This window comes from Acomys minous (assembly GCF_964271855.1).
Source record: "Acomys minous genome assembly, chromosome: 5".
Classification (NCBI taxonomy): domain Eukaryota; kingdom Metazoa; phylum Chordata; class Mammalia; order Rodentia; family Muridae; genus Acomys; species Acomys minous.
The window spans coordinates 84,599,994-84,617,968 of NC_140494.1; the positions used below are offsets into that span (position 1 = coordinate 84,599,994).

General features: G+C 51.8%; 1 protein-coding gene across 6 annotated transcripts; it reads left to right on the plus strand.

Annotated features, from left to right (window-relative positions):
* Positions 1-315: 315 nt before the first annotated feature.
* PLPPR2 (phospholipid phosphatase related 2) lies at positions 316-12,837 on the plus strand. Of its 6 annotated transcripts, none has more exons than XM_084781834.1 (10): positions 316-778; positions 2,004-2,173; positions 3,147-3,266; positions 4,953-5,066; positions 5,190-5,325; positions 7,368-7,639; positions 8,410-8,586; positions 10,942-11,048; positions 11,385-11,439; positions 11,570-11,739. In XM_084781834.1, the coding sequence occupies exons 2-10, from the start codon at positions 2,141-2,143 to the stop codon at positions 11,600-11,602; spliced, it is 1,047 nt and encodes a 348-aa protein (XP_084637960.1). In that variant the 5' UTR covers positions 316-778; positions 2,004-2,140; the 3' UTR covers positions 11,603-11,739. The 6 variants fall into 6 exon arrangements, with proteins under 6 accessions (XP_084637960.1, XP_084637959.1, XP_084637956.1 ...); XM_084781833.1 differs by having other exon boundaries at positions 332-778; positions 4,878-5,066; XM_084781830.1 differs by having other exon boundaries at positions 335-778; positions 10,942-11,064; positions 11,570-12,837.
* The last annotated feature ends 5,138 nt before the right edge of the window (positions 12,838-17,975 follow it).

A 17,975-nucleotide genomic window follows, 5' to 3' on the forward strand; every position in this document is an offset into this window, starting at 1 on the left:
TCATACAAATCAGATGTGGTGGAACAGATCTGAAATTTCAGCACTCAAGAAGGGAGCGGACTGACTACAAGCTTAAGGCCAGTCTTGGCTACAAATAGAACTGGACACCAGCTTGGGCTGTGCAAAACCCTGTTTCAAATACAAAAGTGCGGGCTGGATGGCTCAGAGGTTAAGAGCACTAATATGTTCTTCCAAAGGTCCTGAGTTCAATTCCCAGCGACCACACAGTGGCCCACAACCATCTACAACGAGATCTGGTGCTCTCTTCTGGTGTGCAGGTGTGCATGCAGGCAGATTACTGCATACACAATAGATAAATCTTAAAAAAAAAAAAAAAAGTGGATCTCTTTGTCCAGATAGAATCTTCCTTTCTAGATCCGTTGCCCAAATTTTTCCTTCCAATCTCTGCCAACACTTGCCTCGGCACATTGAGTTATGCAAATGAAAGTTCTATAGCTCCGCCCTGACACGCTAACAACTCCCCGCCCCACTGTGTTATGCAAATAAGGGACCCAATAACCCCGCCTGCCTGGGTAACTATGGATCAGCCCCCCTTCGGGTTATGCAAATGTTGTCTTGCCCCGCCCCACTCTGTTATGCAAATAAGACTGTGGCCCCGCCCCCTGCCTCGGCCACGGAGTCTGCGCGGAGCAGTAAGCCCGGCGGTCCAGACTTCATCTCCGTGTCCGCCTTCTTGACCAGCGGTCTGTCTGACTGTTCTGCGGCTCCGGGATCATCTAGACGGAGGGAAGGTTCAGGCGCCAGCGGCCTAGACAGGGTGAGGGAGATGCGTGGGCGCCCCTCTTCCCAGACGGGTAGCTGCTCAGCCCAGATACGCAGGTCTAGACCGGGGACATGGGTCCTTCCGATCGGTTCCCTGCGGGTCAATTGCGGGGGGTGGGGGTGGGCGGGGGATTGCTAGAGGGAGGGGAGGCGGCGATCTCGGGCTTTAGATGGGATTGGGGGAGGGGAACCTGGAGAGGGACACCCTCTCCCCCACCCCCCACCCCCACCCCCATCCCCCCCGCAAGGGCCCTCAAGAGCCTGGCCACAGTGCTGCGAGGATGGCTGTGAGTGAATGATGGTGTGGCCGCCCGTGTTGGTGTGTGATTGTGTAACTGGTTGTGTGGCTATCTGGCTGTGATGGGTTCGGGTGTGTCGGCTGATGTGTGTGTGGGGGGGGGGGGTAGCTCACACACCAGCAAGAGCATTAGCTAGCTTCCTTAGGGTGTCTGACTGCTTGCACTGTGTGTGTGTGTGCATGTGTGTGTGTGTGTCTAGGTGTCTAGTTGGGTGGTGAATATCGTTTTGTGGTTACTGTTGTGTTGCTTCTGACGGTGTGTGGATGTTTTGCAATCTGGCAGGTGTCTGATCCTACCTGCCTTTTGTATGTGTGTGGCTGTAAGTCTATTTCACATATATACCTGACCATGTGGCTGAGGTAGGTTGTGGGTGGCACACTGTCTCTCCTACGACTGTGGAGAGGGTGTTCATGTGTGTGAGTGTCATCGAGGACCTTGTAACTGGGGGTGTGACCCTGTGACCCGTTCTGTGGCTCTCATTGTGTAGAGTGACTCTGTCGTGACTCTACATGTGCTGGCAACCTTGAGTCTATGGTGGTGACTGTATCAGGGTAAGGGTTTGTTGGGGGCTGGGGTGTCTGTCTGACTGGTGTTTGAGGGGGTATGTTCCATCCGTGTGGGTGTCTATGACAGGCCGTATGCAAACTGTGTGTGTGTGTGTGTGTGTGTGTGTGTGTGTGTGTGTGTGTGTGTTTAGGAGTACCGGTGATTTGTGTGAATGAGCAAATCTGGTTTGCTCAACATGAAGCAGGCACTGCACACAGGATGCTTGGATCTTGCTGTGGAATGGATGGATGGGTCTCATGTTCTGAGATGTCCGTGTGTGTGTGGTGTGTGGATGGGAGCCGTGGCTGGGTTATATTCTGTGAGAGTACCCATGTAAGTGAATCTGTCACTCCAATATGTCACTCTGTGGAGTAGGTCTCAATGGAGCCCTGGATGCACAGCGCCTACCCTCTTCTGCCTGGCCCTCAGTTTCCGCATCCATGCCATGGGGATGAGTGCTCTTGCCCTGCTGGCCTCCGGGAGTGGCTGTGAGTCGGTGTCCATCGAGGTGGATGCCTGTAGGAAGCCCTAGGGTGCTTTCACAGGTGAGACCAGGGGTGACTGTGGGTAAAAGCTGGCTTGACTGTATCAGCTACCGATGCCTTGGGGGGTTGAAGTTAGATTTAGGGGGTTGGTGAGAAGAGATGGGGGGTGGGGGAAAGGCAGCTGGCCTGGGAGGATGGGGTGGGGGCAGGGCAGCTGGGAGAGGGGGAGTGTCTGGCTATCAGCCCACAGCAGATACCACAAGCCATAGGGGGTGAGGGGTGGGGATGGGGGGTAGGTGGGGGGTGGAGGTGGGGAGTAGGGGTGGGGTGGAGGAGACTTAGAGGAGTGAGAGGGCAAGAAGCATGGGATCTCCTGGGAAAAGAAGATGAAAGGCCCTAAAATATGACTAAGGTGGGTACCAAGGAGAGAGGCACCCTTCTTTAAAGCTGGAGGTGTCTCCTCTCAAAACTGGTTAGAGACCTTTATAAAAGGCATGGGATTGCCGGGCATGGTGGCGCAGGCCTTTAATCCCAGCACTCGGGAAGCAGAGGCAGGTGGGTTGCTGTGGGTTCGAGGCCAGCCTGGTCTACAGAGTGAGTCTAGGACAGCCAAGGATACACACACACACACACAGAAACTCTGTCTTGAAAAGCAAAAAAAAAAAAAAAGAAAAAAAAAAGAAAAGCAAAGGAAAAAAAAAAGGCATGGCATCTATAGAATTTCTTTAATAGAAGGTAGAGAGAAGAGACTACTATAGGATCTTTTGAGAGAACCAACTGCTGCAGGTTTCTCTCTGACTTCTATATGAATTATGTGGTGCGTGCACGAGCATGCACACAGGCCTGCGTGCACACACACACACAAAAGTAATAAATGTAACTAAAGGAAAAAAAAAAAGTCTTAGGTCTCTGGTAGAAGTCAGACCCTGGTGTAGAGGAGGTCCTGATGTCCAGTGAGCAGGGACAGGGGCCAGCAGGGTGGGGCTGGATTGCAGAGCATGGCCAGGTTAAAGGGCAGGCTTGCATTGCTCAGTGGTGTGCCCCCGGCGTTCCTGCTCCCTCTCCCTCCGCAGGCCCTGCCTTCGCCATGGCTGGAGGGAGACCTCACCTGAAGCGGAGTTTCTCCATCATCCCCTGCTTCGTCTTCGTGGAGGTGAGGACCTCAGAGCCGCTCTGAGAAAGTGCTCCTGGTTTCCGGTTCATCCTCCTGTTCTGCCCAGCCTGGCTCCCTGCTCCTGGCCCAGCCCTTTCCCATACTCTTTTTCCCACCTTCCTGGCTCCACTCCAGTCCTAGCATCACTCTCTCTGAATGGAACCAAAAATGTTGTCTCTGGATCCCCATTCTGCCCTGACCTGTCACATTTCGGGACTTTGCGTGCCTGCGCCTCCACTTCCTCATCTCTAAAGTGGGCATAATTAACAGGACGTGGTGGTTCCTATGTGTAACCTCAGCATCTGGGAGACTGACGGAGAAGAATTTCAGGGAAGTCAAGGCCAACCTGGGCTACATGAGAGTCCAACTGAGAGAGAGAGAGAGAGGGCGGGGCAGAAAGAGGGGCAGCCATTGTAATGCGTTTTTGTAATCCTAACATTTAAGTGGCAGAGGCAGAAGAATGTCTGCAGATTCAGGGCCAGTCCATATACTTAGGCCAGCTAGAACTACAGAGTAAGATCCTGTCTCAAAACAAACAAGCCAGATGTGGTCCCACACACCTTTAATCACAGCACTTCAGAGGCAAAAGGCATGTGTGTATTCTGATGACCTCCGTGCCACCTGGACGACAGTGAGTTCCAGGCCAGCACGGAAACTCTGTCTCAAATAAAACTATGATGCCGGGTGTGGTGGCGCATGCCTTTAATCCCAGCACTCGGGAGGCAGAGGCAGGCGGATCGCTGTGAGTTCGAGGCCAGCCTGGTCTACAAAGGGAGTCCAGGGCAGCCAAGGCTACACAGAGAAACCCTGTCTCAAAAAAACAAAAAAACCCCTGTGATTTCCAAGACAGTCTGAGATACATAATGAGACCATCTAAAAAATAATAAGTAAGTAAATAGATAAATAAAAAATGGGTTGAAGCCAAGCACGGTGGGGCACGCCTGTAAATCCTAGCACTCAGGGAGGCAGAGGCAGGCAGATCACTGTGAGTTCAAGGTCAGCCTAGTCTACAAAGCGAGCCCAGGACAGCCAAGGCTACACAGAGAAACTGTCTTGAAAAAGCAAAAACCCAAGCCGGGAATGGTGGTGCACCCCTTTAATCCCGGAACTCGGGAGGCAGAAGCAAGAGAAACTCTGAGTTCAAGGCCAGCCTGGTGTGCAAAGTGAGTCCAGGACAACCAAGTTAACACAGAGAAACCCTGTCTCAAAAAAACAAAAGAAAACGTGGCCCAAGTCAATAGAAACTTGCCTAGCTTGAAACAAGCCGTGGGTTCTATCCCTTTGTAACCCCAGTACTAGGGAGGTGGACGCTGGAGGATCAGGAGTCACCCCCAGTTCCACAGTGACTTCTAAGCCATCCTGGCCTACATGAGGCCATGTCAAAAAACGAAACAAAACAAAAGCCGATCAGGCACAGGAAAACAGGGCACCCTGGCTACAGTTGCTGGAAAGGTTACAATGTAGTAACTCAGTACCTCCTTCTGCCCTCTCCTTTTGTCTCCATCCTCCTCCTCCTCCCCCACTCTCTATTTCCCCTTCCTGTCCCTGACCTCACTGCCTCTGACCTCCTCTTGTCTCTTTCTGCTTCTCCCCGGGTCTGACTGGCTGCAGTCCGTGTTGCTGGGCATCGTGGTCCTGCTTGCGTACCGCCTGGAGTTCACGGACACCTTCCCTGTGCACACCCAGGGCTTCTTCTGCTATGACAGTGCTTATGCCAAGCCCTACCCCGGCCCTGAGGCGAGCAGCCGAGCACCTCCCGCCCTCATCTACGCCCTGGTCACTGCTGGGCCCACCTTAACGGTGAGATGGTGTGGGTCACCCAGGTCAGATGCCAGGCAGTAGAACCTCCCAGAACCCAAGGAGGGCCAGGTTGGGGCTGGTGGAGTCCTGGCCTTGAAGACCCCATCTTGGTCTTGTCCACAGATCCTGCTGGGGGAGCTGGCTCGTGCCTTCTTCCCTGCTCCGCCCTCCGCCCGTCCCATCAGTGGGGAGAGCACCATTGTGTCCGGGGCCTGCTGCCGCTTCAGCCCCCCACTGCGGAGGCTAGTCCGTTTCCTGGGTGAGAGATGCAGCCTGGGGTCAGTCCAATGGTCTTGGGGAGGGAGGTGAGTTCAGGGACAAAGGGATAATATGGTCCAGTTCTACCTTAAAAAATAATCTCAGGCCAGGGAATCAGGATGGCTCAGTGGTCACAGGTGCTTGAGACCAAGCTTGGCCTGACTTTGACTACCCAGATCCACGTGGTCAAAGGAGAGAATCAATTCTGGAGCTGTTCTCTGACTGCACTCAAGGTGTGGCACACGCACACATGTACACACGTGCACACACACATAGAAACAGGCATGCACACACACAGACACACACTCAGATGTACGCACACGCACACAGATGCATTCACAGACGCATATACACAGACACACATACATGTACCCACACATAGATCGAAGCATACTCACACACATACACAGAGACAAAGACGTAGGCATGTACACGCACGCATGAATAATAGAAATTCTTTTTTTAAAGCCAGAAATGGCACACATCTGTTGTCCCAGAGATGGAAGCTGGGAGGTGGAGACAGGCGGACTCATGGGAGCTTTGGACTGCCCGATCTGGCCTACTTGGCAAAATTATAGGCCTGGGGGAAGCTCTGTCTCAAAATGTGAAGGTGTGAGAGAAATGACACCTGAGATTGTCCCCTGACCCTCCCCCCCTCCCCCCCCCCCCCCCCCGCCATAACAACATATGCACTTGCACACGCAAAGAATTCAAGCCTGTGTGGTGGTGCACATCTGTAACCCCAGAGCTTGGAAGGCTGTGGTAGGAAGATCTCAAGTTTGGAAGCTAGCCTGGGCTACAACATAAGTCAATATTTTAAAACAACAACAACAACAAAAGCAGGCTGTGTGGGTTGGCACAGTCCTATAATCTCAGCACTCAAAGGTTCTGATCAGGGGCTAAAAAGATGGCTCAGTGATTGGGAGTGCTTTGTTGCTCTTGCAGAGGACCAGGGTTGAGGTCCTAGCACCCACATCAGACAGCTCCCTTTGGCCTCCATGGGCACCTGCATCCATGTGGTATACGTAAACTCACAGAGGCACACATGCATGCGCATAAAAATAATAAGTAAATCTTTTTTTTTTTTTTAAAGTTCAGGCTAATCTGAAAGTTCTAAACCAGCTTGGTCTATATATCAAGTTTAAGGCCAGTTAGGGCTACACATCTAGACTGCCCGTGGAGGAGTGGGGCTGGGAAAAGGGGCGTGCCAGTCAGAGGGTTCAGTGGTATAGGCGCTGCATCTGCTCCCAAGCCTGATGGTCTGGGTTCAATCCCTAGGGCGTATATGCTGAAAGGACAGACTTATCGGTCTGTCACACATTGCCCTCTGACCTCTGACACATAAATAAATGTAATTCTTTAAATTTAAAAAAATATATATATTAATATTAGAAGGAAGGGAAGGAGGAGGAATCATTCAAATAAGCTCTTTTTAGGTGGTCCAAATTCCTGATGCAGTGGCGTTGAGGGGTCCCAGGGTAAGCTGTGATGAAGTCAGGTAGGGCCAACCCCTGACACAGTGTATTCCTTAGAGACAGACCATGTGTATACACCATAGTGAGGGCTCCATGGTGGCACCAAATGTAAGGGGACCTCACCCAGTTATCATAGGGCACTAGACTGGCTTTAGTGGCCATCCTAGGAATGGCAGGACAACTGAGAGCAGGGACTTGTCTACAGAAGCTTGTGACCAAGCCTGACAACCTGAGCTCCATTTCAGGAACCCGTTTAGTAGAAGAAAAGAACTAAATCCCGTAGGCTGTCCCCTGACCTCCACACAGTGGTGCCCACACAAACAGATACACCCCCAAATAAATACATGTTTTAAAAAAAATTTTTTTTTTTTCCTGAGAGAGTTTCTGTGTAGCCCTAGCTGTTTTGGAACTCTCTAGAACTCAGAGGTCTGCCTACCTTTGCCTCCAGAGTGCCACAAACACCCTAAAGAAAATGTTTTAAAAGACACAGCGGGCTTAATGGAACCCTGTGGGGCACTCGGGAGGGGTCCAGTGAAAGGAACTTGACCTCTTTCCTCCCCTTTGCCAGGGGTGTACTCTTTTGGCCTCTTCACCACGACCATCTTTGCAAATGCGGGACAGGTGGTGACCGGTAACCCCACACCTCACTTCCTGTCGGTGTGTCGCCCCAACTACACGGCCCTGGGGTGCCCACCACCGTCTCCTGACCGACCAGGGCCCGACCGCTTCGTCACGGACCAGAGCGCCTGTGCAGGCAGCCCCAGTTTGGTGGCTGCCGCGCGTCGCGCCTTTCCCTGCAAGGACGCAGCCCTGTGTGCCTACGCGGTCACCTATACTGCGGTGAGGCCCTGGGGCAGCTGCCTGGGGTCTGGAAATGGGGTAGGGGGCGCCTTGACTTGAGGGAGGTCTGGGAAGGAGGCCACACCCTCTGGGGCAGCCTAGACCTGTGGGCTTGACTACTCTATTGTCCTGGACTCTGCCCATTGGCGTTGCTAAGAGGCTGCTGGCCCTGAGTAGGCTTTGACTCCGCCTCCTGAAGTCCTCGTCCCTCCCCTTTGTTGAAGAGGTCACGCCCCTGACTCTAAACGGTTCTAATTTGGTGCGTTTCCTTTCTCTACTCTTGGGCTTTGTTGCTTCGATTTCTTTCCTTTTCCTGGCCTCTGGAATGACTGATATGTCTGTCGTTCCCGTCCTCCAGCGCCCCCCCCCCCCGACCACTTACGTGGCCCCATGAGGTTCCAAGGCCACCTCTGGAACTCCTGGACCTTGCCCCCTTGACCCTGATTCGACTCCCTAGGTCTGTGCTCATGTTTTAATGGCAGCGAGCATCTTTCCTCGTCCTGGGGAAGCCTGTTCCATAAGTCCTCGCCCGTCCTTTTTGGCACTCTGGCCACACCACCTGCATGCAGAACCCCTGGGGAGCTTTGGAGCCCCTCTCCTGCCATTCCAATTCCAGGCACCCCCTCTCTCTGTGTGGTCACATCTTCACCTCTGCACTGCCCCGCTGAGTGTCCGCTTGCTCCGTTCCTGGAGCCGCCTTCACCCTAAAGCCTCCCATGCTCTGAGCTGAAAGGCGTGGGTTCATCCTCTGATCAGTTTGATTCCCACAGATGTACGTGACCCTAGTGTTCCGCGTGAAGGGCTCCCGCCTGGTGAAACCTTCCCTCTGCCTGGCCCTGCTGTGCCCCGCCTTCCTGGTGGGCGTGGTCCGTGTGGCAGAGTATCGCAACCACTGGTCGGATGTGCTGGCTGGCTTTCTGACAGGGGCGGCTATCGCCACCTTTCTGGTGAGTCCCCCGCCCACTCATCTCTGTACCGAAGACCTCTCCCCAGGCCCCTGAAGCAAAAGGCTGAATTGCTCAATGATGCTGACGGTACAGGTGCTGTGTGACCTGGGCAGGGGAGTTGTCCTTTACTTCGACCCTGACTGCTTGCTTGTTCTCATGTGTGAAATGGGTTGACAGGGTCCTACCATGGAGGGCAAAATTTAAAGGGATGCGACACCACTCTGCAGTTGAGATAAATACTATTTTACGGGCTAAAGTGCTTGCCTTTCAAGCATGAGCATTTGAGTTCAGTGCTCTAGCGCCCATGTAAAGCCGGAAGTGGTGTGTTTGTCATCTCCGCACCAGGGAGGCAGAGGCAGGATGATTCCTGGGGTTCACTGCCAGCCAGTTTAGTCTAATCTGGGAGCTGCAGGCCAGGGAGTGGCTCTGTCTCAGAAAGCAAGGTGGACCAGTCCTGAGGAATGATGGCCCAGGTTGACCCCTACCTTTCACACACACCAACCTCTGCCCTCCACAAGCACATGAACACACCTGCATAGACACTCATGCACCTCCACATACACAGACATGCATAGCCACCTGTGCATTTACATATATACATACATATTTAAAAGTTTAGTTTTAATTTTGTGTGAGTGTCTTGCATGCAGTGTGTGTGTGTGTGTGTGTGTGTGTGTGTGTGTGTGTGTGTGTTACCTGAAGAGGCCAGTGTACTGGGACAGGAGTTGCAAATAGCTGTGAGCTACCGTGTGGTTGCTAGAACCAGAATGCAGGTCCTCTGCAGAAGCAGTCAGTGCTCTTAACCACAGAGCCCCTTTCCCAGACCCCTAAATATATTTTTTGAAGTATATTTTGGCCAGGCATGGTGGCATATCCCTTTAATCCCAGCACTTGGGTAGCAAAGGCAAGATCTCTTGAGTTTGAGGCCATCTTGGTCTACAGGGTCTCACAATGCAGGGCCGATTGTTGTGGAAATGCGATGCCTAAACCAGTTGGCCTTGAATTCATAGAGGTCTGCCTACTGTTGCCTCCCAAGGGCTGGGACTAAAGTTGTGCACCACCACTTCCGGAGGGTCTGTTGGGTTTGTTTGTTTGCTTGCTTGCTTGCTTGCTTGCTTGCTTGCTCTTTGAGACAAGCTCTCATGTAGCTCAGGCTGTCCTTGAACTTGCTATCTCAAGCCTAACTTTGTCCTTCTGATCCTCCTGCCACATTTCCCTAGTGCTGGGGTCACAGACATGCCTCACCAATGCCCTGCTTTTGTGGTGCTGGGGGTGGAAGCCAGGGCTTCATGGATGATAGGCAAGCATTCTCTGGAGTGAGCCATACTCAGCTCCTCGTAAAACATTTGGGGAAAGGCCGGCGAGAAAGCTAGTAAAGGCGATTGCCACCTAAGCAGAGATGCCATGCCATCCTGGGTCACAACTGGTAAGAGGTACTAAGTGCAGTGTGTGGTGGGTGACCCTCCCACAAATTGAATAGTTATAATAAAAAGTAAGAATATTTCTGTGACATTAACAAGAGATATTCATGGCTGGAGAAATAGCACACATTTAAGAACATTCGTCTCTTGCAAACGGCCTGGGTTCAGTTCCCAGCACAAACATCTGTAACTCCAGCTCCAGAGGATCTAATGCCCTCTTTTGGCCTCCTTGGCTCCCAGGCATGCAGGTGGTGCACTAACATACATGTAAAACACTCATAGAAAATAAAAGGAAAGGAATCTTTTAAAAAAAACAATATTCAGCCGGGTGTGGTGGCGCATGCCTTTAATCCCAGCACTCAGGAGGCAGAGGCTGTGAGTTCGAGGCTAGCCTGGTCTACAGAGGGAGTCCAGGACAGCCAAGGTTACACAGAGAGACCCTGTCTCAAAAAGAAAAAAAAAAAGGTTTTGGGGCTGGGCTTGGTGGTACACGCCTTTAATCCCAGCACTTGGGAGGCAGAGGCAGGCAGATCGCTGTGAGTTTGAGGCCAGCCTGGTCTACAAGCCAAGGCTACACAGAGAAACCCTGTCTCGGAAAGACAAAAAACAATATTCATGCCAAATCATTGCAGTATACTAAATGTCAAACAAATGCAGCGTGGTGGTGCACACCTCTAATCCCAGCACCTGGGGGAGGTGTGGATGGATCTCTGTTGCATTCAAGGCCAGCCAGGTCTACACAGAGTTCCAGGACAGCCACAGAGAGACCCTGTCTCAAAATACCGATCAATAAATAAAAAGTAAAATTATAAAGGAAGGCTATATGTCTCTAGAAATCCGAGCTTCTGTTTCTATCTGAAAATGAAGAGGGTGTTTTCATAATTCTTGTGTTGCTAATCTCAAGCCTCAGCCTGCTCCTGTCTCTATGGCCTAGGTCACCTGTGTCGTGCACAATTTCCAGAGCCGACCCTCCTCTGGTCGAAGGCTCTCCCCCTGGGAGGACCTGAGCCAGGCCCCCACCATGGACAGCCCCCTCGAAAAGTTAAGTGTGGCCCAGGTAAGGGGGCCCAGGAGCTGCTCTGGGCTGGAGAGGGTGGTGGCTGGAGGAGGCCAGTGAGGTAGGAAATCAGGTGACAAGTGCCCCCTTGTCTCAGGAGAAGGGGTAGAGAGGAGCCACCCAGCTCCGAGGGGTGAAATAGGAAGAAGGCAGCCTTAATGAGTGGAAGACGACCCTCTCCTCTCCCTCCCAAAGTTACATCCTTAATCTGAAGATCCCTTGCATTTTCCATCGGGGCGGCTGGCTTTTGAGCCATTTTTGACTGTGAGTTGTAGGGTCCTGGGATCCTCTAGCCCCTCCCCTCTTATTTTTTGTCTCAGGAACCCGAGACCTGCAGGCCGCAGCATTCGACACCGGCACGGCTCACCCCATCCAGTAAGTGTTGGAGAGGTTGAGGTGGGGGGCGGGAGGTAAATAGCTCTTCCAGGTGGGCAGAGGGCTCACCTGGCTTATGTGCCACTTGCTCAGGTTTGCTAACCTCTTGATCTCCGACTGTCATCTCTAGAGCCGCAGAACTGTGCCCGCCGTGGCCACCTGATTCCCAGCTGTGTGTCCTCCAGGGCCCCAGCGATGTGCTCCTCGCCCCGTGTGCCCCGCCCTCGACTGAGGTCTGAGCCAACACCCCTGCCGCTGCCACTGCCCCTGCCCGCACCAACTCCCAGCCAGGGTCCCTCGCCTTCCTCCCCTGGACCCGGGGGCCCAGGCGGGGGAGGTGGGCGTGGCCGGAAGCTGCTGTTGCCCACGCCCCTGCTGCGGGACTTGTACACCCTCAGTGGACTCCATCCCTCCCCTTTTCACCGTGACAACTTCAGCCCTTATCTCTTTGCCAGCCGCGACCACCTGCTGTGAGATTCACCACCTAAAATCTACCCAGTGTCCCGTTTCCCCCTGCCACGCGTGCGTGTGCCACGTGAGTGCTAAAGACCCCTGCCCTCCAAACCAGTCAGGCCTAGTGTCAAAAGATGGCTGGATGGACACTTCGAGGGGGGAAATCTCTTGGCTGCTCTTTGGCCTCCTGGGACATCTGGGTAGGCAAAAAATAACCAGGTGGGCCCATGTCCGTAGGATTGCCCTTTAAACGGCTTACGTTTGACCCACCTGGCCGTTGCCTAGCCAATGAGAGCTCCCGAGTTCTCAGAATTCAACCCAAGAGTTTACAAAAATTTATGGGAACCTCTTCTTAGCTTCCTCAAGCAAGAAGGGCAACTCCAGCGAGTGTTCAGCATCTAAACAGCCAATAGGAGCCCTTGGCTTTCAGAATTGCCAATGGAGGGTGGGAATGATTCCAGTCAATGGCGGACCGCCCGTGTCAACGGCAAGGAGGGCTATCCAGACTCTCCCCCAGGATCCTAGAGTCCAGCTGGAGGGTGGGGAGCAGGCTCCCCCATAGCAGCGTCCTGCGGCACCCCTTCCCTTGTAGCCCTTCCCCCAGGTGCACCATTTCACACCCTCCAACTCCCTACTTAAGTAGGGCTGGCCCCAGTTCACAGGTTTTGGAGCTCCGGGTGCTGTCCCCCTTGGCTGTGCCCAGGGCACCCAAACCTTCTATTATTTCTTAGGGCTGTGGAAAAAGACTTTATTTTGGGGGGGACCTACCCTTCTTCTTCACACTGTCCCCTATGCCTCAGCCTAATGCAGTTGTGCCATCTTGGGGGGCATGGGTGGAGCAGAAGGGAGTTACCCTACCCTGAATAGCCAAAGGCAGTGGCAGATGAGACACTGTCCCCATCCCCTGCCCCCCTCATCTTTAATAAAGACCTGTTTGTAACAGAAGTTTGGCCACCTGCCTGCCTCCCCCGAGTGCTGGAAGATGGGGGAGACAGTAACACTGGCTCTAGATGGCTGTGACTGTGGATGTGGGTGGGCTGTCACAGTGTATCCAAGGACAAATGTGGAGGTGGTGGTGGCCATGCCACCAGTGACATGAGTCCAAATCCAGGGTCAGGGTTAGGGATGTGCTTGCCTAGCCAGCATCCATCCCTAGCATCCCTGTCGCCAAGTCACTGGCTGGGGGTGGGGGTAAGGCGGACAGAGAGACCTGGAATTCAATGTTATCTTTGGCCGCAGAGCAAGTCTGAGGTCAGTTTTGGTTACCCAAGACCCTGCCACCCACCCCCACAAAAGCCTCTAACACTGTGAAACTGAAAACTCTGGGTTCTACGATTTAGGTAAGAGTGTGAGGTTTCTGTTTATTTGCTTTTTAGAGACAGGGTCTCATTATGTAGCCCATAACCACCCCCCTCCTCAGCTCAAGCCGGGAAAGATGGTCTAAGAACTGTGGGGTGGGAGACAGTGAGATGGCTCAGCAGGTGAAAGCACTTTTCTTGGAGCCTGACAACCTGCGACCCATTCTTAGAACCGAGGGTGGAAGGAAAGGACAAACTACGGAAAGCCTCACATGTACACTGTGGTTCATCCTCGCTGATGCTGATGATGCTGATACTGATGCTGATGCTAGTTCTTTAAAAGAGGGCTTGGAGGCCTGGCATGGTGGTGCACATCTTTAATCCCAGCACTAGGGAGGCAGAGGCAGGTGGATCTCTGTGAGTTTGAGGCCAGCCTGGGCTACAGAGTGAGTCCAGGACAGCCAGGGCTGTTACAGAGAAACCCTGTCTTGAAATACAAAACAAAACAAAACAAACAGCAACAACAACAACAAAAGGGGCCTGGAGGCACAACATGAAGTTCTGTTCCCAGCACTCATGTGTGGCTCACAACCGGCTGTAAGTTCAGCTCCAAGGGATCTGATGCTTTCTTCTGCCCTCTGGGGTACCTAAGCTCACATTCCATATACACACAAAAAAAAAAATATTAAAAAATATTTTTAAAGGAAATTGAGGGCTGGAGAGATGGCTCACTAGGTAAAGGTGTTTGTTGCCCCAAAACTAAGGAGAGCAGAAGAGAGAACTGACTCATGCAACTTGTTATCTGGCCGTAGCCTAGTGTCATTTCTCATTAAGTAAAAGTAAGGAAACATTTCCGAGTGGGTGAGCAGTGGCGCATGTCTGCGATCTCAGTCCTTGGGAGGTGGACAGGAAGATGAGAGCTTCCACAGTTGTCCTTGGCTACACAGTCAGTTGGAAGCCAGCCTGGGCTACATCAGCAGAAAAGGAGAAAGTGTGTGTGTGTGTGTGTGTGTGTGTGTGTGTGTGTGTGTGTGTGTGTGTGTGTGTGTGTGTTCTGGAATGGAGACAATTTTATATTTAAAGAGAAAACAGCTCAGGTGAGATGTGAGGGAAAAAGGGAGTCAGTCACATGACTATCTGGAAAGTGTGCGTATGTCTAGGTGTTTCTAGATGTAAGAATCTCAGGTAGATAAGTAAGACAGCAAGTGCAAAGGTCCTGGGGTGAGGCCCAGGCCTGATTTCTCCAAGAAAGAACAAGGATATGTGTGTGGCTGGAACTCAATGACTGAAGAGCGGACAGAGGAGGAGGAGGTGACCCGGGAGGTGTAGGGACCAGTCAGTGGCCACGGCGGGGTTAGCCATGAGAAGGCTCACCTGATCGTAGAGCCTGTATCTTGACGGACCAAGTGGTGCTTCAGTTGTGCGTGCCTGATAATTTACAAGGAGGTCAGGGAGGGCGTCCGATTTCAGGACCGCGGACAGCGCCCAGATGCCTCTGTCCTTGGTGCTGATTCGGTGGGCGGGCAATGGAGGGGCGGGGCAGATGGCTGGCTGGCCTGCTGTGCAGGGATTGGACAAACTCTTGTTCCGACACACATAATTCGGACACGAATGGATAAGCTCAGGTAGAAGGTACAAGTTGTTCTTCTAAAGCCCTCCAGGCCTGGGAGTTAAGCTCAGTGGTAGATCATTTGCCTAGTGTGAGAGGCCGTGTCCCATCCCCAGTATATAATGTTTGTGGCCAGGCACGATGATATATGCCTTTAACCCAAGCATCTGGGAGATGAAAACAGTAGGATTAGAAACTCTGGGTTGTTCTCAGTCATACAGTGAGTTTGAGGCCCACCTGGGCTGCCTGAGACAACACTGAGCAGGCTAGATGGCTCAGCAGCTACAGATGCTTGTTACAAAAGCTGCTGACTTGAGTTTGGTCTCCAGAACCCAGGTAAAGGTGGGATGGCTCCCCGTTCATACACATACACACACTAACAACAATGGTGATGATGATGATGATGATGATGATGATGATGATGATGATGAAACACCTTAAAGCACTGGAGAGGCTGCTGTTGTAGAAGATACAGGTTCGATTCCTAGTGCCTACATGGTAGCTCACACCATCTGTATCTCCATTCCATGGGATCTGACACCCTTTTTCTGGCCTCTGAGGACATCAGGTATGTATACACATGGTGCAGATATTTGTGGGGGAAACACACACACACACACACACACACACACACACACACACACAAACTTTTAAAGGAAATAAATCTTTAGAAAACAAATGAACCGGGCGCGGTGATGCACGCCTTTAATTCCAGCACTCAGGAGGCAGAGTCAGGTGGATCTTTGTGAGTTCGAGGCCAGCCTGGTCTATAAAGTGAGTCCAGGACAACCAGGACTATTATACAGAGAAATCCTGTCTCAAAAAAAAAAAAAAAACCCAAAGGATAAACAAACAAACAGAAAAACAAAAAACAAATGAAAGGACACATTAGTTTTGGACACCTGCTCAAGTGAAGTCTCTCCAAGCAGGTGGTGTTCAGTTCAAGTTAATGAAGCAACGGAGGCCGACGAGATAGCTCAGCAGATAAAAAGGCCTGCCGCCACGCCTGACAACATGGGTTCAAATCTCAGGGCCCACACAGTGGAAGGAGAGCTCTGATTCCCTCCCCCACAGTTCACCCTCTGCTCCCTGTACACCACTCTGGCGCACATAGATGCACATGAAAATGAAGAGAATTCTAGAGACATGTCTCAGGGGGGAAGAACAGTGTCTGCAGAGGAACCAAGTTCAGTCTAAGCATCCACAGAACAGTTCACCTCTGTAACTCCAGTTCCGGGGATCCGACTCTTCTGGTCACTGTAGGCATGAGGCACATGTGTATGCAGAAAAATCAGCCATATGCATAAAATACAGGTAAGTAACTAAAAACAAAAAGAATTTAAGGGCCTGGAGATATGTCCCCTCAGAAGTTAGCAGCACTTGTTGCTTTTCCAGGGACCTGAGTTTGAATTCCAGCACTCACATAGTGGCTCTCAATGATTTGTAACCTCAATTCCAGGACATCGGATGTTCTCTTCCGGCCTCCGTGCACACTGCACGTTTGTGTTGCACAAACATGCATGTGTGGACAAAATACTAATATGCATTATATGTGTGTGAAAAGCAAGTAGCGTGTGTGTGTGTGTGTGTGTGTGTGTGTGTGTGTGTGTGTGTGTAAAGCAAATGGCAGCCAGGCCTAGTGCCGCAGCCTGCAATCCCAGCTGCTTAGGAGATTAAGACAGATGGGTCATGAGTTCAAGGCTTGCCTAGTTCAAGTTCAACACCAGCCTACGCACCTTAAGGACATGAATGTCAATTTTTTAACAATCCAGCTGGACACAGTGGCACACACCTGTAATCACAGGACAAACAAGTAAATAAGTAAATAATTGTAAAACAATAAAGGAGGGAGGCTGAGAAGCAGCTCAGTAGTTAATAGTACACATTGCTCTTGCAGAGGACCTGGATGCAGCCCCCAGCACTCACATTGTGGTCCATTTCTGACTTCTGAGGGCACCAGGTTAGGTGGTGCACATAATACATGTAGGCAAACACATATAGCCATTAAATAAAAATAAACAAAAAAACTTAAGTGAGGAAAGAAAAAGAGGGCCAGGGCTGTATGTGGCTCAGTGTTAGAGTGCTTAGCTTACTGAGTACCTGCTGGGCCCTATGTTCTGTCCTCAGTCCTGAGGGGAAGGGAGGAAGGAACCAGCCAAACAAACAAAACAGAGCTACCCAGAGCCCTCAGAGCCAAGTCTTCTAGGTAAGGAGGAAGACATGCAAACGACCTGTGCTCAAGTGTGCTCTTGTGACCTGGGCTCCTGAATTTTAAGCTTTCCTGTGAGTCTGAGGTGGGGGTGGGAGGCTGAAGCAGCCTCCTTTGCATAGCAGTCTACCAGTGTGCTGAAGATGGCTGGCTGGACGCTTGTATGGAAAACGTCAATCACAGAGTCATCTCAAAGTGCATACGTGTGTGTGTGTGTGTGTGTGTGTGTGTGTGTGTGTGTGTGTGCCCGCGTGTGTGTGCATGCACGCATGCACTCGTGCACGTGTGCAAGGAGCAGAGTGTGGAGTGTAAAAGTGGGGATACTGCATGGAATGATTTGTGTCAAGGTTGAACTGTGAGTGTGTGTGGGGGGGAAATAATAGAAATCTGAAAAAGGAATGTATGCGAAATGCCATGGTGTGTGCGTGCAGGGTGTAGGGGTGCCCAGCTGTGTGTGTGGGTGTACTGGGGGATGTTGTGGAGCTGTTTTCTGTCCCCAGAGGGAGAGAGTAAGCCCAGGAAATCACAGTTCTGTCCTGTCCCTGGGTCTCCAAGCAACCGTACCACTTTGAAGTTACTAGGAAACAAGGTTTCCAGGGAAACCAAGCTTGAGTGACAGCTCTAGAGCCAAGTTTGGGTGAAGAGACTGGCGGAGCAACCCCTGGTCTTGGTTCCCATCGGCTCTTCCTTCCTTCATTCAGTGACTTAACAAGAATTGCAGTTCTCCGCTGAGTCTGCCGACACTCATGAATGACACCACCAAGTCCCAAAGTCTCTCCTCTCTCTCCCCACAAGCAAGGTTCTCTCTTCCCCCAGCACAAGCAAGCATTAAAAAGATCGCAGACACATCCTCCTGATAAAAAAAAAAAAACCCAGTCATCATGGCACACACCTGTAATCTCAGCACTCAGGGAGGCAGAGGCAGAGGCAGGCAGATCTCTGTGAATTCAAGGCCAATGTGATCTAC

Coding starts and splice junctions, on each gene's coding strand:
- PLPPR2 (XM_084781829.1), top strand. CDS start 2,141: ATGCCTGTAGGAAGCCCTAGGGTGCTTTCACAG. Junction 7,640..8,409: donor ACGCGGTCACCTATACTGCG/GTGAGGCCCTGG, acceptor TGATTCCCACAG/ATGTACGTGACCCTAGTGTT. Junction 8,587..10,941: donor CGGCTATCGCCACCTTTCTG/GTGAGTCCCCCG, acceptor TCTATGGCCTAG/GTCACCTGTGTCGTGCACAA.